This window comes from Glycine soja, chromosome 17 (assembly GCF_004193775.1).
Source record: "Glycine soja cultivar W05 chromosome 17, ASM419377v2, whole genome shotgun sequence".
Taxonomy (NCBI): domain Eukaryota; kingdom Viridiplantae; phylum Streptophyta; class Magnoliopsida; order Fabales; family Fabaceae; genus Glycine; species Glycine soja.
Window position 1 is genome coordinate 36,009,949 of NC_041018.1, and position 27,868 is coordinate 36,037,816.

The following is a 27,868-nucleotide window of genomic DNA, read 5'->3' on the forward strand; positions in this document are numbered from 1 at the left end:
GAAATTTGACTATCCCTTCTGCTCGCAACCATGATTTTGGTTTATGATCATTTGGCATGACATTCACTGCTTATCCTGAGTTTTACCATTATTTTGAGAGGTTGATTCTGTATGATTAAGCGAGGGTTTCACATGATCTAATAACGTTCTATTACTACAAACCACGTGGTCTCTTGTTCTATTCGCCCCTCTCTATCTCTCTTTATTATAACTCTCTCACTCTTATGTGTTTATCTCATGGGTAATTCAATCGTATTCTAGATAGGGCATGTAATCATAGACAATGACACATACACCCTTGAGCCACTCCACCACCTCTTGCATGCTAGGCCTCTTCTCTGGGCTATTATTTGTGCACCTCATAGATATCATGACCACAAATTTCAATTGCTCTAAATCAAAATGCCCCTTCAACTTTGGATGAGCAATATGAATGAAGTTACCCTTTTGGACATGTGGTGTGACCCATTGAACTATGTCCCTTTTCACTCCACCAGGGAGTTTCTCAATTGGTTTCTTGGCACTCACAATCTCCAAAAGCAAAATCCCAAAACTGTAAACATCACAGCACCCAGAAACCTTCCCCTACATAGCATACTCTAGCGCCAAATATCGAAGGGAGCCTTTAACCCTTGTTGTGAGATGGCTTACACCTTCTGGTATCAACTTAGCAAAACCGAAATCAGCAACCTTGGCTTCAAATTCAGTGTCTAAAAGAACATTGCTTACCTTTATGTCTCTATGAATGATGTGAGGATTTGCTTCATGGTGCAAATACCTTAAGCAAACAGAAACACCTCATATATAGATGACAAAGTTAAATAAGTTGAATAACACATATATGTAAAAGCTTTTTACATGATTAACCAACTAGAACTTGTCAGGTCTAATAACTTTATTAACTTTATAGAATAGATGAACAAATTAATATCGAAACTTCAATATATGATGTTTATTAATTTTGATTTCATATATAACTATATACTAGCATGGTAAGATATATTGATGTAAATAATGAGAGTTGAAAGGTAAAAGGAGCACATACATTAAGCCTTCTGCAACTTCAATTGCTACACACACACACACACTTTACAACAGTTGATACACCCTGGGTTGGCTGGTGTACTCACAACCTAATCCTTCTTGGTTGTCACATATTCCATCCACCTCTGTTAGACCACCTTCTCATTACCAGTGGGAGGGATTTCTCTTTTACTACCCACACTAGAATCCCATACTCTTGTATGTCAAGAATGTAATATGCTATACAAACAACTGTTGATGTCAATATTTGTCTGTAATCAAAATTTAGATTTTGTATGTTCTTGTACGTCATCAATGTAATTTGCTATATAAACAATTGTTGTTCATGCTGAGTGAACCTTAGATTCTCTTTTGAGACTGAATGCAATGATTCTTGCGGACAGTTTGCATTAGTCATTGTATTTAGTCTTGAATTATCCGTTTGGACAGTTTGGGGAGACTCGTATTTTTATGTTAGGTTCATTCGTTAAGGTTATTATTATTTTGATTAATTTGATGAAATTTCGGTACAATGCATTTCAAGTTGTTCTCTGAGTGCATACTTGATTATCGGGAAATTAATTTCACTGATGTCATGTCGTGTACTTGGAGACCAATGCGAAATGCTGCCAAAATTTAGTCAAATTTTTCAAAATAATGCTAACCCTGACATATGAAGCTAACATAAAAGACAGTCTTCCTAAATGGGATAGGGCCACACCTATAAATAAAAAAGTGAGATTTTCATGCATGAAATTGCTTAAATGGATCGAAGTTGGATGAATGAAAGTCGCATGAGCCCAGAATATGAGGATGGCATCGAGTAGTTCTTGCAATTTGCTTCAAAAAGAGGTCGACCAAATGAAGAAGGAAAATATTATTGTCCTTGCATCAACTGTTTGAACGGATGATGACAACTACTGGACGACATACGGGAGCATCTATTGTGTGATGGGATTAAGAAGAATTACACGACGTGGATATGGCATGGTGAAGTGATAGACATGTAGAGTGGGTCCCAATCTGAACTATTTGATATAGAAATGGGAGATCGCTTAGAGGACATGATTCGTGACCTTGGACAAGAATTTTTTCAACTAGCACGCGCCCCTGTGCATGAAGGATTGCAGAGTGATTCAAAAAAGCCTTTGTATACGGGGTGCAAGAATTCCTTAACTCTGTTTTTTGTGGTGTTAAGTCCGGTTAATGTGAAGGCCAAGTATGGGTGGAGTGACAAAAGTTTTACCTCACTGCTTGAGGTAGTGCACAATCTGCTTCCAGAGGACAACACACTGCCTAAAAATTACTATAAGGCGAAAAAGATATTGTGTCCAATGGGTATGGAGTGTTAGAAGATTCATGTTTGCCCCAATGATTGCATACTATACAGGCATGACTTCTAAGAAATGTCCAAATGCCCTATCTGTGGAACTTCACGGTACAAAGTGAAGGATGAAGAGGAAAGCAGTTATGATGAAAACTCAAAGAAGGGCCCTCCAGCAAAGGTTTTGTGGTATCTTCCAATCATTCCAAGGTTTAAGCGTCTTTTTGCTAATTAGGACAACGCAAAAGACCTTACATGGCATGCAAATGGAAGGATTTTTTATGGAATGGTCCGTCATCCGGCTGATTGCTCGTAGTGGAAGAAGATTGATCATTTGTATCCGGATTTCAGGAAAGAGCCAAGAAATCTTAGACTTGGACTAGCCAGTGATGGAATGAATCCATATGGCACCTTAAGCACTCAACACAGTTCATGGCCAGTTCTGCTAGTAATTTACAATTTTCTTCCTTGGTTGTGCATGAAGCAAAAATACATGATGTTGTCTATGATGATATCGGGCCTAAGACAGCCAGGAAATGACATTGATGTTTATCTAAGTTCGTTGATTGAAGACCTGAGAAAGTTGTGGGATGAGGGGGTTTTAGTGTTTGATGTGTTTCGCAAGGACACATTTGAAATACGTGCAATACTTTTTTGTACCATTAATGACTTTCCAGCATATGGGAATCTCAGCGGTTACAGTGTTAAGGGTCATCATGCATGCCCTATCTGTGAAGAAAACACAAGCTACATACAACTAAAACATGGAAGAAAAACAGCCTACAGTAAGCATCGCCGTTTTCTAACACCCAATCATCCTTACAGACGACTAAAAAAAGCTTTTAATAGAAGTCAAGAGCACGATATTGCACCGATACCGTTGACTGGTGAGCCGGTATACCAGTGGGTTCAACACCTGAATATTGTATTTGGAAAGACTCAAAAGAAGAATAAAAGTAAGACTTGCATATGGAAGAAGAGGTCCATTTTCTTTGATCTTCCATACTGGTCTGATCTAGACGTTAGACATTGTATTAATGTTATGCATGTGGAGAAAAATGCATGTGACGGTGTGATTGGGACGCTCCTTAACATTCAAGGCAAGACAAAGGATGGCTTGAATACCCGTCAAGATCTAGTTGAGATGGGGATACAATCACAGTTGCATCCAAGGTCTGATGGTAAGAAAATTTACTTGCCCCCAACTTGTCATACTTTGTCTAAAAAGGAGAAGATAAGTTTTTGTCAGTATCTTCATCAGGTGAAGGTTCCACATGGATACTCTTCAAATATTAAGAGCCTTGTGTAGTTAAAGAAGCTTAAGCTTGTAGGGTTAAAGTCTCAAGATTGTCACATGTTGATGCAACAATTGTTAGCAGTGGTTATACGAGACATCTTGCCAAACAAAGTCAGGTTAGCCATAACTCGCCTATGCTTTTTCTTCCATGCCATATGTAGCAAAGTCATTGATGCTGTCTAGTTTGATGAGCTGGAAAATGAGGCTGCAATTATATTGTGCCAGTTGGAGATGTATTTTCCCCCTACTTTCTTTGACATCATGATTCACTTGATTGTGCATCTGGTCAGAGAAATCAAATATTGTGGTCCTGTTTATTTGCGGTGGATGTACCCGGTTGAGCAACAAATGAAGATATTAAAAGGGTATACAAAGAATCTATATCATCCAAAAGCATCTATTGTTGAGAGGTACATTGCAGAAGAAGCCGTTGAATTTTGTTCATAATACATTGAAAAGGCTAAACCTGTTGGCCTTCCTGAGTCTCGGCATGATGACAGAGTGGGGGTAAGGGTTCAAGAGGACTGCATGTGATCACTTCAAGTCTAGAAGATTTGTTACAAGCTCACTTGTATGTCTTGAACAATAGTAATGAAGTTTTTCCATACATACTTAAGCATGAAGCTTTAGTCAAACAGAATAATCCAAAAATGTAAAAGAATTGGGTGTTGAAAAAGCATAACAAGACTTTTTGTGATTGGTTTAAAGATACAATCTTTGCAGATGAAAATGCTTCAAAAACATTAAGAAAGCTAGCAGATGGGCCTAAAAGAAATGTTATAACTTGGCAAGGATACGACATAAACAAGTATTCATTTTACACAAAAGCACAAGACGACAAAAGTACAATGCAGAACAACGGGGTCACCCTAAGGGCTGAATCTCAACACTTCGCAAGTGTGCATGATGTCAATCCCTGTGTAGCTTCCATCCCTTACCTTGGGTTCATTGATGAAATTTGGGAGCTTAATTATGTGAAATTTACTATTTGTGTTTTCAAATGTAAATGGGTTGACAGCAACACCGGTGTGTGCACCGATGATATAGGATTTACGCTAGTAGACCTAAAGAAACTTGGTTACCACAATGACCTTTTCATCATAGCAGAACAAGCAAGACAAGTATTTTATGTGCAAGACATTTGTGATGAAAGGTGGTGCGTGGTTCTACATGGCAAAAAAATTGGTGTTAATGTAGAAGATGATGATTCATACATGGACACCTATGTTAGTCCTTTGTCCACACAAATCACTCCTAACGTTGTCAGAGAAGAAGAAGCTGATGACGTTCATGCTAATCGTAATGATCATGATGAAGGAGAATTAATTAACATCGTCTAATGTAATTTTTTATTTATATATTTGATTTTGCTAGATTTATTTACATAAGTCATACAGTTATTTTTTGTAATGTTTATTAACCCTGGTTTTTTTCTATAAAGGATCATGGCTTCTCCACCTGGCTCGCCTCCTCCTCCTCTTCCTCCTTCAGATGCATCAGCTTCACCGTCTACTGTGAAGTGGGCACGCAAAGCCATACATCTACGATCCTTGTCTACTAGACCACCTGGTGGTCAGAGACCAGTGGTCCACATTGATCCTGCTACCAGCAAGGCCAACGATCCCCACAAGAAGAAATTAAGAACATATTTGGGGGTTATGGCGCGTGATAAGGTGGACGTCACGTACGAGAACTGGAAGGAGATCCCTACTGCTCAGAAGGACTTGATTTGGGAGGATATTTAGGTATTTTTCTTTTCTTATTTGATGTTCTTTAATTAATAGCCAAAAAATACATTATTGTAACAAATAAACCTTATTTGTTATTGTCAGATGGAATTTGAAATCCCAGAGGCTTCTGACAGTAGGACGAAAAAGAAATTACTTCAGACTGTCGACGAGAGATGGAGGCAGTTTAAATCAGACCTCACGAGGAAATGGGCCCTTGCAGTCGATCAGGACAGTGTGGATGTCACTGTCTATGAGAAATACGGCAAAAGCAAGGAAAAATGGGCCCAGTTTTGCTAGACTCGCAGATACCCTTCTTGAGAGGTATGTACCTTGCCATTTAAGTTGTTTTTCAAAAAACATTAACTTGTTATAATTCATTCTAGCAATTTGAAAGATTATTGTTTTATTTTTGCAGGATGTGCAGAAAAAGAAAAAGGTCATCCAGAAACAGAACACTGTCCCCACGTTTTGTCTCGTGGGGGTTATGAATATTTGGAGCAGAAGCTCCCGGTTGAGAAGACCAAGAAGAAGCTGGAGGAAGCTGCACAGTCAGGAAGTGTGGATGGCGTCATTGACCCTCCATCCCTCGTCAGACGCCACGTGAAGTGGAAAATGGCCCGCACCAAGAAAACAGGGGAGATGACGACTAAGGCCGTAAAGGAAATCACTGAGAAGATCGTAAGTCATTTTCAACTAACCATTGGAATTATATTTCTTTATTTTGTGAATGTCATGTACAAATGTGTCTTTTTTGTTCAGGATTCCTCTGAGGAGCAGGCGTCACAGGGATCCTTCGTCCCCCATGGACGTCAGGATGTTCTCACCGCTGCTATTGGACGTCCAGAGCACCTTGGATGTGTCCGTGCTGCTAGAGCCGGTGTCACCATCAAGCAATACTTCGGATCGGCTCCACGGACGTCCCGCATCTCTTCCTCGCTGCCTCCTGAAGAATTACAGCAACTAACCCAGCAAATCAGGGACCAGCTAGAGGAGTCGATCACAGAAAAAGTGACTCAGCAGCTCATGGCATCGTTTAGCCAGATGCAGTCCCAGTTTTAGTCCCAGATGCAATCTCAGGGACTTGCACTACCTCCGGAGCCTCTGGTTGGTCTCTCAGGTCCTCGAGTAAGAACAAAGGAGATTTGTGTGGATCCCTCAGGAAACGATCCTGAGACGGGTGACTCAGACAGGTGCGGCTTGTACATCGAAGCAAATCTTGCCCGCCTGGTTGCCCTAGGAAGAGTTTATGAGGGATCCACTGTTGTTCATAACACTTCTTTGTTGTCTGGCCAAGTAAAGATGGGTGTGGAGGAGGTTAAAGATCCAGATGCTCCCGTTCATGTACCCACTGATGAGGTTTCCTTAGTGGGGTAGGCAATTCACACCTTCCCTGCTTGGCCGACACATCTGGTCAAGCCTTTATCACAGCAGGTACTTTATTCTTACTATATGTTTCTTCTTTTTGAATTAATTCATTCAATGTGCCTTAAATTAGGTCATTTAACTTTGTTTCATGAACAGGCAGTTGTGTCTCCAGCAAAACCACCTGAAAAGCCGGATTTGAAGGTTGATGATCCGCTTTATTTGATGGCATTGACCATCCCAGAGCTTTTCTTGAGGCCTTACTAGGTTACATGGGATGCCACCATGTTCGGGGTCTTTAATCCAGGCTTCCCACTCTACATAAAGCACGAAGACCTCTCCGAAATCGCACACAGTGGTCAATGTCTCAACATATCAGTGTTACAGTTGTGGATTTTGTAAGTCATTTTAGATTACTTTTAATTACCTATGTTATTGCTTTCAATTCATAAATATTTAACTTTGACTTAACATAAACAGGCATCTGACTGAAACAAGTATGCGAGCGGGGAATTCTGATCTGTATGGATTCCTCGAGCCACAGTCCATTCAGAGGTTTGGGCAATCGCAATTTGAGGCTAAACGTTACATAAAGAGTTGGATGCAGAGTTCAAAACGTGATGTCTACCTTGGAGCCTACCTGAATGGGTAAGTCACACAAAATGACTGAATTTAATTAATGTTTACTAATATACTAACCCATATTCGTCTCCACTGCAGCAGACACTAGCAGATGGTGGTCATCCTGCCCAAGGAACACCTAGTTGTCTGGTTTTATTCATTGCATAACAGGCCAGACAACTACCTTAAGGGGATAATTAACAGGTCAGTGTTCTTTTCAATACATTTGCATTCAAATACCTCAACAACACCAGTTTTTAATTGTTACTCATCTGGAACAGTGCTTTAAAAGGTCTTGATGATGCTCCACAACCTAAATCAAAGGCTCCTGCTAGGTGGATTATCGTCAAGGTACATCATTTACATAAAACTTCCACTTATATATACTTTTTATGTGTTTGTACACTAATTGTTTAATTAATATCCAAATTTCATTATGTATTTAGTGTAATAGACAAAAAGGAAGAACTGAGTACGGCTATTATGTCATGCACTGGATGTCCACCATCATTTTAGGAAGTTTCAAGAATAACTAGGAAGCGGTACGTTTATTTCAAACAAATTCGATTTTTTTATAATTTGTATTACATTATTAACTTATTATCATTTATTTCATCATGCAGTATTTTAACAATCCTAGACCATTGGAGCCAGAGAGATTAAAGGCGTTGCGGATTCAGTAGGCACAATATTATCTCTGAGTTAGAGCTTAGAGCTAGGATTTAGGGACATTAAGTTTAGCTTAGTTTACTTTGGTTTAACATTTTTGTCATTTCCTATGTTATTTGAACATTGAATTCATTTGTTGATAGTTGTTAATAATAAATCAATTATTCATTGTTTATTGTGATTAAAACTGCTTGAAAGCATAATAAAATGTTTATTTGTTGTGAATTGAGTATGAAATTGCATTTTATAGGTACAATTTTGGATTTATTGTAAAAATAGAAAGTTTATATAAAAAAAACTTGAAAACAACATCGGTTATTAGTAAAAATCGATGTTAATATAGTAAACAACATCGGTTATTTAGAAAAATCAATGTCAACATACACCTTAACATCGGTTTTTAAATAAACCGATGTCGGTTATTTCTAATAACATCGGTTATTTATACTTAACCGATGTTAATATACAAACGTTAACATCAGTTATTTATAAATAACCGATGTTATATATAACTAACTACAGCAAAATAAATGTATAGATGATGGACGTTCACATCGTTTATACACAAAAAAAAAACTGATGTTAATCTATTAGTTAACATTGGTTTTCTATAGAAAATTGATGTTAATCTATTAGTTAACATCGGTTTTTCTAGAAAACCAATGTTAATTTATTAGTTAACATCGATTGTATAACAAAACCGATGTTGGCGTTCATCATGTGTACACTTATTTTGCTGTAGTGCTTTATATATAACATCGGTTATTTAGAAAACCGATGTTAGCATTTTTTTCTTAACATCGGTTTTTAAAAACCAATGTTAACAATAATACATTCAACATTGATACTTTCAACATCGGTTTTAAAATCGATGTAGAATGTCATAAATAACCGATGTTAAAAGTGTATTTTTTAATAGTGAACTTCCCTAATCCCACCTCCAACAGATGTTTCATTCATCCTTTCATGTTCAGAACAGATTTTCTGGCGAGCACCACTAAGGATTGTTGAATAATTAATTTTTGTATGATATTGATATATTTTTTACAACCAAAACTGATTTAAAAAATAAAATGAAAATGCAAGGAGATAATGAGGAAAAACAACTCGAATAAATATTATTTTAAATTTAAATTCAAACTAGACTAAATTCCCACTTATGAGCTTGATGTGGATGTGATTATTAATATTTGCTTCACATTTTTCTAAAAAAAATCAATTGATACATCTATTATAAAGATTTAATTTAAGTTTTATATAAAGATAAATATGACAATTAAAAATACTCTTATAAGATAATTTGTATAAAGAGGTGACAAATAAAGTTCTATAAAAAATTAAAGAAGTTATTAAATACTATACAAGCATAAAAAATATAAGATAATTCATATATATATATATATATATATATATATATATATATATATATATATATATATATATATATATATATATATATATATATATATATATAGATAAAAGTAAAATTATATTTTTGGTCCCCTTGTTGTCTCTAATTTTGATTTTGGTCCCCCTTTAAAATTATAGACGCATTTAGTCCTCCAACTATGTTCAATCCCATAAATGTGATCCTCAAGTTCAGATTTAGACGTTTGTTATAAAGGAATGTTGACTACCATATATTACATTCTGATTAGACGATGACTGTCACGTGTCCTAAAATATAAAATATGGAGATCAAAATCAAAATTGCGTGTAAGAAAGCATTTAGGCAAGGGTAATTTAGAAATTTAAAATTCTGAATTGTGAACAGAGTTTGAAGAAGCAATGTGATGTACCAACGACAACATCATTAATTTAATTGATCAATGTAATTTTAGACATCGATTTTACCCCTAAATTGATGTTTAATTTACACGATGAAGGACTAAATGAAATCTAAGATATTGGATATGCCACCTTTATGTCATATGTACCTTTAAAAGAATATTTTCAATCATTATTCTATATATTATATAAAATTGCAAAGGAGTAATTATCTTGTGTATTTATTTAAAATAAATTCACAATTAGATATCTATTTAATATAAAAAAAATCCTAGTATAATAGATATTACATCAATTTCACCTTATTTGAGATTTTTTGTTAAATATTCATTCTACAATGTAAAACTAAATCAACAAATCTCAATCAACAAAATGAAACTTAAAATATTCAACTTGAATAACCAAGGAAACAAAAGATGTACACACATGAGAACACTTGTTATTACACTTGTTATTCAAACATGAATTGGGAAAATATATGTGTCACTCAAGAGAATATTAGATTAAAAAAATGCACAACGTACTTTACAGTATACAGCACTCGTATAATGTTACAAATGACAACTTGACAACTAAAAATAATCATCAAACCCCAACCAACAACCTTCAGGCTGATTTTTTTTTTCTTTATTGCTTTTGTAAGGCCAATAAATCAAAATCCAAATACTCACTACCTCAAACCACCAAAAAGAATCATATACTGATATCACAACTGTAAAGAATGACACACTAACGGCACATCCCCTCTAAAAGATGACATCAAATCATATAACTAGGCTTTCTAGCCTAAGATATCAAACTCATACAAAACTGCAACAGAAAAGAATAATCCAATCGTAGCACCAATCATTAAGTTAACAGTATGGAGAAAAAATACCTGCAACCAAAAGGCAAATGAATCCATCAGGTCAATCACATAGATGTCATCATTGATAAATTAAAACTTTAAAAGTAGAACAAAAACATAAGATCAGTTAGAAGTTGAAGATGAAAATATTGATCATACCAAAGGAAGATAAATGAAAAATTTGTTCTCTAGAGTTACTAGTTAGTCGATCCACTAATCTTATTTACCCAACAATGAACATCTCTCAAATTATCATATGATTTATTTCATCTTAAGCCAACTCAACAGGAGAAAAACTGGTTTTGAAAAATATTTGCAGGAGCCGTGGCCATCATTGAAATGAATAATCATACCCATAATAGTAATTCAAATCAGCAAATTTCATCAATCCCACTAAAAATTGAAAGCCTTATCACACAAAATTCACTAGGGTTTTTTTTCCTGCTTTTTCTTTTTGGTCTCTGCTGTACTCTTTCCGTTTGTGATTGATATTCTCCATTTTTATTTCATACGGGGGCAACATATCAAAGGCTATTGACAATGTCATTAATTCCCCAAAACATTTTGAGTAGGGAAGATGATACCTGTCCCCAGAGACCAGAAATCTTTCATTATAATATGCTTCAAATTTTACACAAGGCCTATTTCTTATGCAATGTCACCAGAAAATCAATGCAAATTTTAACATGATAATCCTTTTCCCAGAAATATAACTGATATTACCTTAGCAACCTTACTAGTATATTGCCTCATCAATAACTTGTTGCATCTGTCAAACCACAGAAGCATCTCAGAGAGTACTAAAGACATCAGCATCAAATTGTGATTCCAAGCAGCTATCATTTGTCAATTAATTATAGTATTCTAGGTCATAGGTCAACCACATACACCCATAGGTCTATAACTTGTATAAAGAAAAGTTTTCAGAATTTTTACTATCTTTTTTTAACATGAGTAGAAATATATTTGCTATTTGTATTGAGGGCAAGCCTTGGCGCAACAGTAAAATTGCTGCATTGTGGCCTAGAGTTTAGGGGGTTCAAATCTGGGAAACAGCCTCTCTGCTTGTGAGGGTAAGATTGTGTTAGTGTGCATCTACCTCTCTAGATCCCACTGAGTGGGAGCCTCATGCACTAGTTGCCCCTTTAATCTCTCTACTAGTATTCTGAACACAGAAATCAGTATATTGAGCTCTCAACTGAGAGCCTTAAAACAGAAAAGATAATTCCTATCATGAGCCAGCACAGAAAGATACCCTAAATATTTTTAACAATAGAAAACACTTGTATAGCATTATGTTGTTCGTGAAATTGCAATTTCGGTTAACAGAAAAAGCTTGTAACACTTTCAGATTCTACCAAATCTCCCTAAAGTTTCAAGAAAATTTAAAAGATATTCTGAAACAGGAACATGCAAAAGAAACTATAGTTGAAGCATGATCTTACTTACCTGTCTTGAAATCAAATGAAGAAGCCTTCAAAAACTTATAAAGAAAATAGAAGCACTGATATCGCCTCTATAAAGAATAACAAACAAAAGAAGAAAACTCAAAATTGCTCCAGGATGTAATGGAGTGTAGGAACACGCCGACGGAACAATGGTTCAAGTCGAATTGATGGAACATCAAACTGCCACCCATCATACATCTCATTCAACGCTTGCACTATCTCATCAATTTTGAACCCTGCCATTATGAGAATCAGTTAGTTAGTTCCCTGAAATATATGAAACTTCAAAAAGGAATTTGAGAAATACACACGATGGATCACATTTTCCCATTTCATACCTTCCATTGTTGTTTCGTTAGAACAGTGGTTCTTTATCATGACCCCAATGTCAGTTGTAGAAGCTCCAGCCAGTTCAAATTTTTCAACAGCAACCTCTAAACATTCCTCCCATGTTGGCAGGCCTAGCTTATACTCTACAACAGAACGCTCGTACAACAAGGTACCCCATAAAAGATATATTTGCAACCTCATCCTTGCAGCCTGATCATCAGCTTCATCAGAAGAAACATCCCTGAAAAGGCCATGCAACCCATTTTTTCTAACTGCTCTTTATACTTATCCGATTTGGAAAGTTCATTCAAACGCCGCTCCTCAATCTCCTCCCACATCAGCATGCCTTTCTCCATGCTATCCTCTGCCTTGTTATAGAACTGCAGAACCTCATCGGAAGAGCTAGTTTCCAAACCCTTATTTTTTGCAATCAAATAAGACCAGCAGAGCCTTGCTTGCTCAAACTGCTGATGCCCAAGAGCAAGCAGCCCTTCATAAAAATCCGGTTTAATCTTCACAGCCTCTTCAAACCTCTTCTCTGCATTCATGTACTCCTTCAGAGCCCACTCATACCCCACCTTAACAAACTCAAACGATGACTCCCTCGATCCATCGTCTGGAATACTCACCATCTTCCTCGCCCTTGACATATGCACACTCCCCCAATTAAACAACGCCAAAGCGGCCATCTCCTGAAACCTATCCGCCACAATGTCAAACAGCTCCTGGGCATTCTCACTCGTCACCGCATCCTCCATTGCCTCTGAATACAACTTCATCCCAATCCCATGAATATCTAAATACGCATCCGAATCAAACCCAACATGATTCTTAAACAGCCTCGCAAACTGCACAAGCCAATCCTCCATAGTACTCAACCCTTTCCCCACACCCTTCCCTCCATCCCCAGCCCCACCCCCACCCCCACCCCCATTCTCAACCACCTTCATCCCCATCCTCCCACCATCCTCCACCCCTGCCACACCATCATCATAGCGCAACTCCTGATCCGGCTCAATCTCCGTAACATAAAGCCGAATCGATCCAAGCACATGACAAGTCTCCGCCAACCTCAACTCAGCAATATTAGTGATAGTAACCAAATCACCCTCCCTATCCCTATACTTCACAAGAACACCCTTCAACCCGGGAAACCTATCTCTTATCACATCCCTCACCAGCCTCATCCCACAATTCACCGGCAATTGCGCCCATCTAATATCCTCTCCATGTATCAACTTCACAGTCCTAGTAACAACCCCCTTTTCCTTGTCTTTCTCCCCCAATTTCTCGTTCTCTTTCACTTTCTTCACCACCTTCTTCTCCTTATCCTTATGATCCTTATGAAACTTATGATCCTTATCCTTATAATTATCCTTCTTTTCAACATTCTCAACCTTAACCTTCTCCTCAATTATAACCTTTTTTGCTTTCCCTTCATCCTCTCCTCCCGTGTGTTCCTTCTTATTCTTAATCTTCTCCCTCACAATCTTCCTCAGTCGCGCTGAGGCCGTATCAGGATGGTGCTGCAGGGCGGCGAGGGCGATCTCCGTCTCATCGACGAAAATCCCCTTCTCCTCCATCGTCATCCTCAAGCTATCCAAAACCTCCAACGCCATCGAATTGTTCGGCTCCAAGTTCAAAACCACGCGCACGTCCCGCATCGCCAAATCCACGCGGTTCAGCGCCTCGTAGCATTTCACACGCTTTAAAAGCGCTTTGGTGTACCTCGGCGAGACCTGCAGCGCCATGTTGCACTCGCTGATGGCGCGTGGGTACTCGCCGACCCCCAGCTGCATGTAACGCACGGCCATGCTGGTGTGAAGATGCGCCACGTCGATGTGGCTCTTCGGTAAGAGCTTGAGGGCTTTTCGTACTTTAACATGGCGCCTTCGTGGTCCTTCTTCTGGAAGAGCCTGTTCCCTTCCTCACGAAGCTCCTGCGACATGTTTATGAACATCGCCGTGTCGTCGTCCAGCGCCGAGGACGACACCGCCACCACCGCCACGCGTTTGTTGTTGTTGTTGTCCTCCCATGATTTCGACGGGCGGTGGTGGTGGTGGTGGTCGTTGGCCTTCGGAGGAGTCGAAGGACATTTCTTTTTCCTTGTCGACTTCCCCATGTAACTCTGAATCAATCAAGGTAAAAAAAAATATATCAAATTAAATTAAATTAAACTAAACTAAACTAAATTAGTGAATAGTAATGAAAAATGAAATTTGGATTGGATTGGATCTTACACTGATTATATTATACACTGATTATATTATGATTAAGATTTGGTTATGGTTATTCCTTCCTTACAACTTTGGCTTAGGGTTTTCTTTTGCCTGAAGTCAACCTTGGGAGGAGGAAGAGAAAGAAAGAATTGGTGTGGTTTGGAATGAATGAAATGATTGTGAGATGAAATAAAGGGTGGGTGCTTTATTAGGGGGAAATGAAATAAAACAAACATAGCATTAGCATGTGGAATGAGGCAAGGGTGGGGTTGAGATGATTTATAATTGTTGCACCTAAAATAGATGAAACGACATAGTTTGAGCCCACATCTTGTTTGGGTGGAGAAATTCGGCGAGGGAAGAAAGAAGCAAACCAAGATACTTTTGTGGCTTTCATTTTTTAATGTAAATTTGGGTGTATTTAATTTTCACGTGTGGACCTTTTCCTTCCCAATACGCAGTATTTATTATTTGATTTTTTTATATCACATATATTTTTCTATTAGAAATAATTTATTGGAGTAGAAAAGTAAAATATAACTCTCTCTTTAAGTATAATGCAATAACATATTTAATATTATAATTAAATTAAAATAATTTCGCCAATTAATCTACACCTTAGATGATATATATGCAGTATTTATTTTGTTCTTTCTTTAATTACCACTTTCTTTAACATTTAAGGCTGTAACGACTTCTTAATGAGACCACAGGACACACGGGACAATAGAGATACTACTCGACCGTTTTTATTGTTGTCCTTTTCTTGGCGGTTATACTAGTTGTGATACTGTATATTTGTTGGCCAATTCTAATGACAGCCAAAGATTGGTAGGGGTATATTCTTTGTTATGTTTTGTTATTATTTGCTGAGATTTATGTAAAATTATTAAATCATAGATAAATTATTTTAAATGTTGATAATATATATATATATATATATATATATATATATATATATATATATATATATATATATATATATATATATATATATATATATATATCATACTAACTTAAGAAAATTAATTAATCACATTTAATTACATCAATTTTAATTAAAAAAATTTCTAACTTATTTTTCATTTAAATTTGATATTAAAAATAAAAAAGAATTATTAAAACTAACATATGGGTTACATAAATAATATTTTAAAAATAATAACATTAAATAAAATAAAATTAATAAAATATTTCTTATATTTAAAATTAAAAAATATATTTTTTTCTTATATTTAAGATCAGAATGAATATACGATCTATGTGTTTATAAATATTTAATAACAATAAATAGTATTATATTTGAAAGAATATGGCAATAAATGTTTGATTAATAGTATTTTTTTAGTTTATAAATATGCACATGTAAATTTACAGTGTATTAATTATTTTTAAAAAATTATTTTATTTCTTTTCTCAACAGTATCTTTCGGTCAACATCCATACACTAATTTTTTTTAAAGCAGAAATTACTATATTGAGTTTGTCTTTTCTAAATACTTTTATGTAATCAGGAACATTAAATAGTCACATGTTTAGAGAGTAGAAATGGCAGAAAAATTGAAAAAACGATACCGAAATCTATAAAAGCTGTTTATGATTTTTGGTTAAAAAAGAGAATTCAACAAGGATGTTAATTTTTTTTGTCATAAGGTTAAAATAGTTTTTTCCTTCCTCTTATTACTAAAACTTATTTTCATTTTTTATTTTAAAAAATATTCTCTAACTCCCAAATTTAAGTTAATGTTGTCGTTTTGGATTTTAGAAACAACTTTGAACCATTATTTTTTATTAATAATAATTATGTGATACTTATCTGATTGATTCACTGCATAAAAACTATAAAACCTATTTAATGATAGGAAAAAAAAGTCAATAACCTAGTAAAGAAATACTTGAAAAGTGAATTTTCCGAGTAACCAAACAAAATGCATTAGATTTTTTAGTCTCTGTTTTTTTTTGTTACATCTCTTTGTTTTTTGTTACAAGTGTCTTTGTTTTTTGTTACAAGTCTCTCAGTTACTCAATGGACTCTGTTTTCACACCATTTTTTTTATTATCTTTACGGTTTTTGTTTTATTAATTAGTTTTTTTTAAGACCAGGGCTAATGCCCTTAAAAATTATATTAAAAACCACGAGGAAAGTGAACAATTGTTACATCACTTAAAATAGCCGAACTTAAAAGGAAGGAACAAAATGAAAAGCATGACCATGAGTGTCAATATTTAGACCATGCTTCCATAGGAGATCTACTACTTGGTTTATTAGGTAGGTTTCATAGTTTTTATGTAAGTGAATTTTAATAACCCACGATTTTTCAATGAATTTGGGATATCCTTCGGTTCAAAAATCATAATCAACAGATATGGATCGAAGGGAATACAAAGATTTTGTAATATATTCGATGATGCCTTGTAATTTACTCCCCCGCTTTTCTCCTCAAGGCTAACAATCTCACTGTACAGTGTACTCTCTCTGAATTGTGCACTAATAAAGAGCTAGAGTATTTGTTATAGCTGCATGCCCATACCTATGTACTACATTACATCAACATAAACCGCAAAGCATTCATAAATAGTATCACCATTCATGGCAAAATAGTTCCAGGTGTTGGGTATCACCATTCAACCCAAAATCAAAAGCACAAAGGGGGAAAAACAGGTGACCACCTCAGTGGTACATATTGACTTTACAATATATGAGTGTGTTTGGTTTGCAGTTGGCAAACCTCAGACGTCGGCGATTGTTACTTCTCATTTTTGTGCATGGGAAAGTGGGTATTTCCGTTTGCATTGCAAGTATGCAAACGGGTTCCCAAACACACATACTTGTTTGATTTCTAAGCTATTACGAAGTAGATTATTTATGTGCCCATCTTTTCTTTAAGGGTACTGCAAAGTGAGGTGATATAAGGAAGACCTGTGTTTGACCCACAAATGTATTTTACGGGAAACTTCTCCAGTCCCAGACCAACCATCACTACCCATCTCTTCCTTTGTTTTTCTTTCGTTTTTCTCTTCCCATCAAGGGTTCCAATCCATTCTGTTATGTCTGTTCTTGAAATGTTTGTGGCATTAAATCTTCTATATCAGGAAAACAATCATGAAGATGAGAAGTTATGCGTACAGTTCCAACCGCAAGACAACCAACCCCGTATTCCTGTCTCCACGGGTTGTGCAATGTCCCTTTCGCGCTTGTGTAGCACTCTGACAAACTCGTCAAAACTTAGGTTTCCATCCCGATTTGCATCAAACAAATGGAAAACAATTTCAACCACAGTGTCCGAGAGAGATATGCCACATACCTGAAATTATTACAATCAGACAAAATAAGAATTTACTGTCATCGCCGTATAATCTAGAAAAACCCACCAAGGAAAGAAAATTAGAAAAACACTTTGTTTAATCTAAAGTCCACACTCGAGATCATATAATAGAAAAAATTGATAGCAGAAAAAAAGATTTGCCGTATCAGTTAGATGATATGAAAATCTTATCCTCTATAAAAAAAATGTCCATTCATAACTATTACTACTATGTTGAGCAAAAAATCAAAGATAAACGTCATACATGTGATGCTGCTCTCTGAAAATCATCTCTTGTCAACAGGCCATTTACTTCTCCAAAACTGAAAAGGGCCAATGAAAATGGCAGTAACTTTTTCCGTAGCTCTGCAAAGTTTTTGAAGTCCTCAAATGTGATTCGTGCATCCTTAAGGCGTGGATCATCATTCAGTCCATCAACCCTTTCAAGCAACCTGCCTAGATGACTCATGTCGGCAGAAGCAACCATGGAGAGCGCAAAGTCCTTGGCTGATATGGTTTGGCAAGATTGGTAGTCATAATGAGCAAACTCCAGCCTCAGAATCTGCATAAAATATTGCAACTGTCACGCATAATCACTTCTAAGGTCACTATAGAAAAGAATCTACATTAATGAAACTTTTCCAGCAAATGGAAAAGAATAATCTAGTGTATATAAATTTATGGCAGGGATTCAAATCCACACAATCGTTTATGTAGAAGCATAAGTGTCAAGTTATCTCATTAAATCACAACCACATGTCACATACTGGTAGATAAACCCCCATTAGTAGTTAGTTACAATAGGTTAATTAGTTAGCATTTGTTAGTTATGTGAGATTGTTTGAGTAAGGCCTGTCCCTATAAATAAATAAAAAAGGGTTGAGGGAGGGGGATCTTATCAAGTTGGAAAGGTTTGGACTCTTGGAGAGTGGGAGGATGTCAGCCTCTCAAAAATACCCTAGCATTAGTGTAATTCATCTCTGGCTCTGTTACCAGAGTACAGAGTGGTACTAAAGAATAAAGCACATTTTGTCACTTTTCTTCCTCTATTTTCTTCTCTATCCTGATCCATACCAAGCAGAATAAGTATTTTCACTATCCTTGTGCTTGCTTTTCCCTTTCTTAGATCAAAATAGATCTAAAAGATAGCATGCCAAATCCACAAGTACAATCACCATATCTGGCATAGTTCTAAAGAATTATTGGCTGCCAAACAGCTAGTCTTCATGCTTCCTAATTCCTATAGTGTTTAACATGACTAAAACTTAAATTTGCAAACATTAAAATTTCTTAAAACTATCTCTAATTACGCATACAAGCAAAAACAGTTTTTTGCAGTTCTTAATGCTATTATCACAAGTCTCAAGTACATCCACATTAATGATATTAAAAACATAAAAGTATAAAGATCTTTTTCCACATGCATAACTATGCAATATATCACAAATATTCAGCCAACTTATAATACATGGTTTCCGAAATATGTGGACCAGAAGTAACAAGCATACCCTTTATCACTATCCTTCAAGCCAAAATACCAGAAACCAAAAATCAAACTTATGATTTTACCTTTCCCTGCATTTGGGAGGGGGTGTTTAAAGAAGAAATTTACCAAGACAAAAGACAAGAGCTTACAGTGCATTTAAAGGATAAGGAATCCTCTCTAACATAAGAGCAAAACACCGAATGAAAAGATATAGAGAGGGTTAAGAAGAAAACTTCAGTGGAGTACAGCTGCTTAATCCCTCAACATACCATTCCCTACAAAATAAAAGTAAATCAAACCCCATAATGACAGGGTGTGATTGAAACAACTAGAAATTTACCTCATCATGCAAGCCTCTCAAAAAATTTACAAATTTATCATGTTGGAGGCATCCATTTCCATCTTTATCAAAAAAGTATTCCACCAGCCCTCCATCTTCCACAGAATCACTCGCCTTTAGGCCAGTTCGCAGTCCATCCCTGTGGTGAACACCCTGTCGATGACGAGATCGCATCAATGCCATCACTTTCTTGAATTCTTCCTTATTTATCTCCCTGTAAATGGGGAAAACAAATTAATGTCATCACAAGAGAGGTATAATTGTAATAGTGGAAAAGCAAGCGCCCACAGGGATGCAAATCCAATTCAAATGTAGCTAGAATTACAACGCAACATTTTGTGTAGCCTTGAAATTGATGCCATCACAAGTTCACAACAAACTAATTGCAATATCCTTATGAAAATGACTGATTAATATAATGGTTAAAATGAGTAAAGTGAAGAATATACTGTAAAAGAAAGAATCACATTTTACAAAATATTAACTCGGGCTATATATACATTGAGACTACCAAGTGATACTTCACTTTCAAAGGAGTAGCACAAACACTAACCCATTATTGTTGACATCAAACATTTTAAATGTCACTGAAAAGCTTGATTCTGGGATGCTGAGTAGTGTTACAAAAAAGATATACCTGCTCCAGAGAAAAATAACAGTATTTAGACACACATACAAACATATAGATCACGAGGAGACCGTTTGAAAAGAAAGTGCAAAATAGAAGAAAAATAGCCAAATAACTTAAAGTGGCAGCAAGCCCCTTTGAGGACTGCTTCATCCTCAAATCATATCCTACATAGGCTTCCTTGCCTCCACTTTACCTTATCCCCCCCTTCCCATAACAGGTCGTAGATGTCCTTTGCAACTAAAAAGGAAAGAGAAGAAAGCAAAGGACATGTTTAGTTTGAGAAAACATTTTCTCTTTTCATTTTGTATTTTCACATACAACTACAAAATCATCACCTCATTTTTACTTTGTTTCATTTTTTCAAAACGCTGCACAAAAAATGTGAAAACAACACGTTTTGTGAAACCAAACATGCGAAAACTGCATACACAATAGTAATACACCCTACCCCCGCAATCACCAAAAAAAAAAAAAAAAATACTTGACAGAGAACACAACATTAAGACAAAGGAGATAACTCACTCTTTAAAAGATATCAGCCCATCATTGTTTACATCAAAAAGCATAAAAAATTCTGAAGAAGGGCAGCATAAATGGCCCGGCCTCCTTTCACCTTCCAAGTATCCATCTCTAACAAGGTGGGATTCAGAAGGAGGGAAAACAGGAACCACTGCTCGCATTAGGTCTGCTGGTTTCATCAAAACTTCTCCTTCTGAACTACGATCAGATGCAAAGTACTCAAAAACCTTAATCAAAAGAGTAGTAGACATTGTCAATGCAGTGATCATTCAAAAGCATATTACTTTGTGTAACATTAATTGAGTAATGCTACATTCAATTAATAATTCTCCTAATTCCCTACAAGATAATAATTAAATGAAAAGGGACAGCCATCTAATATCTTTAAAAAAAATGAAATGCATTCAATACTTTCATGCATTTCAGAATGCAGGAGGATTTGCGAGAAGATGTTACAGAGAGGTTTAGAATTATCTTTTTAAGTAGAAATTTAGCCCAACTTTTTTCTGGACTTCTCTTCTCCTTTAAAGGAAGAGCTAAGCCAAACACATTTTCTGAAAAATTATTAAAACATCATCCAGCTTAATTTTATAAAAGGAAAGGAAAAAATAACGTTCTTAAAAAGTTGAGTTTTTTAGAAAAAAGAAAAATTAGAAATATACACCCACTTTCTCTTTCTATCTATATTCCTTTTCCCATTACATCACTTATAAGTTATAACAACTATCATTTTTTTCTCTTTATCTTTTCTTTTTCTTCCTGTCTCCTCTTTCCACCTCTATCTCTATCTTTTGCTCCCCACTCTCTCCTCAGTCCTTCCCCTTCATGTTCTAATTTCTATCTCTCTCCTCCCTTTCTTTCAAGTCAGTTTTTAAGGGGAAAAAAGTTACATGATCCTGGATTACAACATGTTTATGGTCCCAATCAGTCTCCACACAACACAACTAAAATTCATAATGCACTCTCATATGTTTTCCAATAAAAAATTTCCTCTTTTAATACCGTAAAGGCAATGGTTAGCAAGAGCCACAAAATAAATCTCAATTATGTTTTACGTGAAAATTGGTCTAATTCTAAACCATAGTAGTCTAGAGTCTAGACCATGTAATAATTTCTCTCTCTTTAAGCTTAAGAGAAATGAATTTTGTCATACAACTTTTACTTTAGTTCTTAAGTTCTGAGATTTAACTTTAAAGTAACTTTCTAGTAAAAAAATATCCAGACTAATAAACCACTATTAAATACATGGATTGAACTTTGTGCACGTAGAAAGATACTATTATGTTACAAATTAATTAAATCACTAAATATTTACAGTGATACATATGCCATTATTAAAATCACCTTTTCCGGAGGGCTTCGCAACCGTATGCGCTTCTCATAGTTGAAGAAAACCTTTCTCCTGAACGAATCTGCACCACAGAAAAATAAATAAAACGCATTATTATTATTTTAAAAAAAAAAACCTAGAATTTTAGAACCACCGAATGGACCTTAAAAAAATGATGAGAGAAACTTGCCTCCAAATAGCAAGGCACCGGAACATTCAGGGAGCGAAATTTTCGAAAGGAACGAACGACGCCGTTCTTGGTCCTCGGAAATCGGCGTTGACCGGTCAACGAGAGAAGAAATTGAGCTCTTCAGCAGAGACGAGTCGAACTCGGAATTGTGCGAAGAAGAGTAGCCGTAGAGAAGAAGCCCTGATACGCTCGCGCCGGCGAGGACGGTCGAGAGTGCGTTTCGACCGAACCAGGTTCGAACCGGGTTCGCGGTGTTGTGGAGTGAGGAGGAGGAGGAGGAGGAGGTTGACGCGTGGCGGATCTGGGACCGTTGGGTTGAGAAGCGTCGGGCGAGGAAGGGTGAGGATCTTCTGAGAGTGGAAAACGAAAGCATGATGATGATAACTGGAAAGTGGCGTGTTTGGGTGAGTGGGTGAACTCGAACGGGGAAGTAGTAATTAAAGAAATGAGGGGAACAGCAAAACCAGGTGCGGAACTGGAGAAGCCAAATGAAACTAATGAAAGGACGTTTTAGTAATTTTGTTGTTCAAAAATCGGTGGGTGAAACCATTTTTTAGGGGATCGCTATTTGCTATTCTCACCCCACACTTTTTGAAAAAACCTTTTACACCCCTGACCTAGATTCCCCAATAGGAGGGTGTTGGAGAGGAGTTTCTCCGAGGCTGAAACCGAAATAGGTTTTGTGCTTGGAAGCTTTATGAGGAACTTGGCTTGGGGTTTCTACGATGTCGAACGGTCTTGAATGGGTTAATTTTGTGAGTGCTGTTGTGCAATGGTGCTGTGAAAACCTTTTATCACCAGGTTTTGACAATACCTGAGTGTGAGGTCGAATTCGGGGTTGTCTATGTCTTGTGTTGTTCTATGTATAATATGGCACCTTTTTTTTTTTTAATTGATATTAGTATACAAGGATATGTAATAGAAATTTGATTTGATGATTCCGTGGAAACTAGGCAACGAAAATTCGGATTGAAATATAAATTGCTGAAAAATTGTTAGGCAACGAAAAATTTGATTCTGTTACGTAATTTAAGCAACAGAATCGAGTTTTGCTGGAATGGGTGGTGAATAATAGCAACGGAATTACGATCTTATTGTTAACTTTACAACCAAAAAAAATATGATTTTGTTGCATAGTTTTTTCTTTTATGCAACAAAATCATATTTTCATTTTTTTTTCACCTTTATATCTTATAAAGAAAATATGATCTTGGTTTAAAGTTCGTAAGGATTAAGGAATCATGTTTCTGTTGGAAAAATATGATTTTAGTTTTTATATTTTCATTTACTATTGGCTCCCAATTCCATGCTTTTCTAACCTTAATCATCTATCATGATACAAACAAGTCCCTGACAATGCCTACGTGGCATTGTCAGTGCCAACGTGTCGCAATGTCAGCGCTTCTCATTCCCGCCCAAAAATGTCTTATCGGTTGCCATTAATTGTTTTTGTCGTTTTGTACATAACCCTTCAGTTACCGATGCGCCTTTTCAAATTATGCACTATTTTCGATGTCCCACGCTTTCCATTGTTACACGCCTTTCCATTTTCCATTTTCGTCGTGGCTTTTGGTTTTTGGGTTTTGAATGCTCTCCCGTTTCGATTAGCTCTCCTTTGCATTTATCGTTCGACTCACCGTAGGTGCTCTTTTTTCCTCATTTTTGTTTTTGCTATTCAGTTTGGTTTGCCATGAATACACGCCTTTCCATTTTCCATTTCCGTTGTGGCTTTTGGTTTTTGGGTTTTGAATGCTCTCCCGTTTCGATTAGTTGTCCTTTGCATTTATCGTTGGACTCACCTTAGGTATATCGGTGTATATTACGTGTTTTTGTTATGCTACATGAGTTTTCGCAGGCTAACAAGACAAAAGGTTCGACCTTTGTTCATTTTGTCATTCGTTTATGTTTTCCTATACCAAGGTTTTCCATTTTTGGCTGTGAACCCTTTTTTATTATGCATGTGCATTCTTTATAAGGTTTTCTTCCTCATTTTTGTTTTTCCTATTCAGCTTGGGTTGGACTGCATGATGAGGTTTGAATATCGGTGTATATCGGTTTAGGTCTTTTTGATGATGCATGTCTATCAGTGAATACGTTTTTGTTTTATTCTTAAGTTTTTGCAGGACAACGATACAAAAGGTTAGACCTTTGGGCATGTCTACCAGATTTGTTGTGTTTGGTCTTCGTTTTAGGTATTTTTGATTATGCATGTCTATCAGTGAATACGTTTTTGTTTTATTCTTAAGTTTTTGCAGGACAACGATACAAAAGGTTAGACCTTTTGCCATTTTATCATTATGTTATCGTTTCCTAAAGGTTCGATCTTTGTTCATTTTGTGATTCGTTTCTGTTTTCCTATACCAAGGTTTTCCATTTTTAGTCGATTATTTGTGTTTGTGAACGATTTTTGACTGTGAACCCTTTTTTAGGATGCATGTGCATTCTTTATAAGGTTTTCTTCCTCATTTTTGTTTTTCCTATTCAGCTTGGGTTGGAATGTATGATGAGGTTTGAATATCGGTGTATATCGGTTTAGGTCTTTTTGATGATGCATGTCTATCAATGAATACGTTTTTGTTTTATTCTTAAGTTTTTGCAGAACAACGATACAAAAGGTTAGACCTTTGGGCATATCTACCAGATTTGTTGTGTTTGGTCTTTGTTTTTGTTTGGGTTGGTTTTGTATGTTTGGTTTTTTCACTTCTTTATCGTTTCTTAAACCCAGATTTGTTGTGTTTTGGTGTATGCCATGAAGCCAAAAGGTTCGACCTTTGTTGATGTTGCATGTGCATTTTTAGTACTTTTTGTTGTTGTTTTCATTTACTTTGGCTACCCTCATTTTTGTTCAATACTCTTTAATTTGGTTGTCTGTTGGCGGAGAATAACCAAGTAGCCGAAGAGAAGACCTGCAGGTTTGTTCTTTCCTCATTTATTTTTTTCAATCCTCTTTTATTTGTTCAATGGTTCACATAAATTTTTTCTTTGTAGTCATGTCTCGCAAACAAAACCTCCTATGTGAACTGCATACAAAGAAAGGTACTTGGAAGATTGTCGTGCGAATAACTGATATGTGGCGTCTTAACAAACATAATGGTCGACAATCCATTGAGATGGTGTTGATGGACCATATGGTAATTTAAATGTTATTCAGTTTAACAAGTTTATCATCTTTAGTTAACTAACAAGTGTCATTTGTATTTGTTGTAGGGTACAAAGATTGGGGCAACTCTATGGCAAGAATTGTTCCCTGAATTTGAACCCAAGTTGCGTTGTGGTGGTGCATATGTTATTCAGAACATGAAGGTTGTTGATACTCATTCTGACTACAAAGTGAATGCAATTAAATATTTGGTTTATTTTGTGAAGACAACGTCTGTCAAAGAGGTGGACAGACCTGAGATTCCTCCTAATGTTCATGCCATTACTTCATTTGCTGATATAATTTCAGGCGTTGCAAAACCTGATACTTTAGTTGGTATGCAATTTATTTTTTTGGTATACATCATTGTTGTACGCATCATTAGTTGGTATGAATATATTTAACATAATTAGCATTACTCTGTCTGCAATGTAAATAAATATTGTGGGTGTTATTGCTGAAGTGATTGAACGCAAAACAGTTAATTCAGCATATAGAGTGACTGTCAAGTTGAGAGACAACAGGTTTGTTTAATTTTAATCCACCTCTGTAGTATTCTGTGATCTGTAATCAAATTTCACTTTGTCATTCTACCCCAATTGAGACCCAACATGTATGTATATGTTTTGTTATGTTATAGTCATGTTGAGATCTTCATGACTATGTGGGAGGAATATGCTCTTCAGCTGGATGATGCTATTGAGAAAAACCATTTTGTGCAAAAGCCATTGGTTGTTATACTAACTCTTGCTAAGATCAAAGAACCCAAGGGTCAGTATTAAGTCATTCTCCATTTATTAAATGTTTCATTGTTAACTTCAATTTATGAATGCATTATATGTGTTATATTTTTTGCAAACAAGTATCCCCTCAGTGTACAGAATATAAAGCATGGTTTGAAGTTGTATGTGAATGGTGACAAAAACGAAATTTAACAGTTCCATGATAGGTACAATGAATGATTTGAATTTGTTTGATGGGTTATTAAGCAGTTTGGTACAGGTATACATTTAAATTGTTAATTGATGCAGTTTACGTGTGCCATTTTATATTGGCGGTCTAGATGATGAGGGTGGTGTTTCTCAGTCACAGTCTACCCAGAATTGCCAAGATAAGTTTTTGCATAATGCTCAAATAGTGAGCTTTGGTGAAATAAAGACTCTGCAACAGGTAAGTCTATTAACTGTTGTTAATTTAAAATTATGAGAGTCGTTATCATTTTCAAGTATTACCACTTAAAGGCATTGTTTTTAGATTATAGGTAAGTCCATACTGTACAACCACTTTTGATCCATTAAAAATAGGTGCAGCCTGCCATTCATGCCAGAATCATGTTACTCACACTATTCCAAGGTAACATTTATTTTTTGTCGAATACGAATTGAATAGTTATTCGAATTTATGTTCTTTAAGTCATCCAGATTCACTGTTTTCTGTAACAATGTTTTGTTGATCTAGGTATAAGTTAGTTGTCAAGATGGAACAGAATGGAGAGAAGGCGAACTTCCATTTTTGGGATGCAGTATGTATCAAAATATTTGGTAAAACTGCAGAGGAATGTCGTCAAGAGTTGATTGCGGTAAGTTATTTATATTACAATTATATTACAAAATGATCAATGATCACAAATGTGTATTTAAAATGGTTTTTTATTTGTAGAGTGGTGATGAGATCAAGGTGTTCCCTGCGTGTGTTGATCAATTGTTGGGTAAAACTTGGGTTGTGAGATTCAAACACCGTATACAAATGCACCCATCATCCATGTTGGATTTTTGTGAACAGGAACATTATATACAGTCAGTGTAATTCGTAGATGTTAAAAAAAAAATCTTATCAATCTATTCTTACTTGCAGGATGAACAATGTATAAGCAACAAGTCAGCCGATGTTGGTGTTGCATCTTCATCACAACAAGATTATCATCCTACAGTAGACATTTTATTTATTTGTTTACATTATTTGTTTTTACCGGGAATCACTTTAATTATTATTGTATTGTTATTTACTAATAATTGTTATTTACTAATAATATATGTATTGTTACACAACCTTCATTGTCACAGTCATCTGAATATGATCCTGGAAATGCTGCCTTTGTAACTCCTGCAAAAAGAACGTCCGATCAGCAAGGAAGTAGTCAGTTTGATAGTGACGACTTCACAACATATGAGCTATCGACCAACAAGCATATAAAAGATGAGTAATTAGTTGTTATTTTGATTTAAAAAATTGTAACTTTTTAAGTGATGTATGTATTTTATGTTTCACAT

The 27,868-nt window shown here is 35.9% G+C and overlaps 2 protein-coding genes and 2 pseudogenes across 2 annotated transcripts; 1 reads left to right on the plus strand and 3 right to left on the minus strand.

Moving 5' to 3' along the window:
* Window positions 1-246: 246 nt before the first annotated feature.
* Window positions 247-5,181, minus strand: LOC114391706 (annotated as a pseudogene).
* A 5,125-nt stretch (window positions 5,182-10,306) lies between these two features.
* Window positions 10,307-14,561, minus strand: LOC114391707 (annotated as a pseudogene).
* Window positions 14,562-17,025: 2,464 nt separating this feature from the next.
* LOC114393681 (calcium uptake protein, mitochondrial-like) lies at window positions 17,026-22,950 on the minus strand. The gene is made up of 7 exons (XM_028355075.1): window positions 22,460-22,950; window positions 22,284-22,351; window positions 20,943-21,166; window positions 20,343-20,426; window positions 19,790-20,003; window positions 18,229-18,525; window positions 17,026-17,963 (listed from the first exon to the last, which is right to left on the minus strand). Exons 1-7 carry the CDS (start codon window positions 22,830-22,832, stop codon window positions 17,760-17,762), a joined length of 1,464 nt encoding a protein of 487 aa, XP_028210876.1. The 5' UTR covers window positions 22,833-22,950; the 3' UTR covers window positions 17,026-17,759.
* A 234-nt stretch (window positions 22,951-23,184) lies between these two features.
* LOC114391708 lies at window positions 23,185-27,802 on the plus strand. The gene is made up of 12 exons (XM_028352677.1): window positions 23,185-23,260; window positions 25,448-25,590; window positions 25,667-25,934; window positions 26,062-26,122; window positions 26,239-26,369; window positions 26,462-26,513; window positions 26,630-26,768; window positions 26,860-26,951; window positions 27,057-27,177; window positions 27,258-27,320; window positions 27,453-27,527; window positions 27,662-27,802. Exons 1-12 carry the CDS (start codon window positions 23,185-23,187, stop codon window positions 27,800-27,802), a joined length of 1,362 nt encoding a protein of 453 aa, XP_028208478.1.
* The last annotated feature ends 66 nt before the right edge of the window (window positions 27,803-27,868 follow it).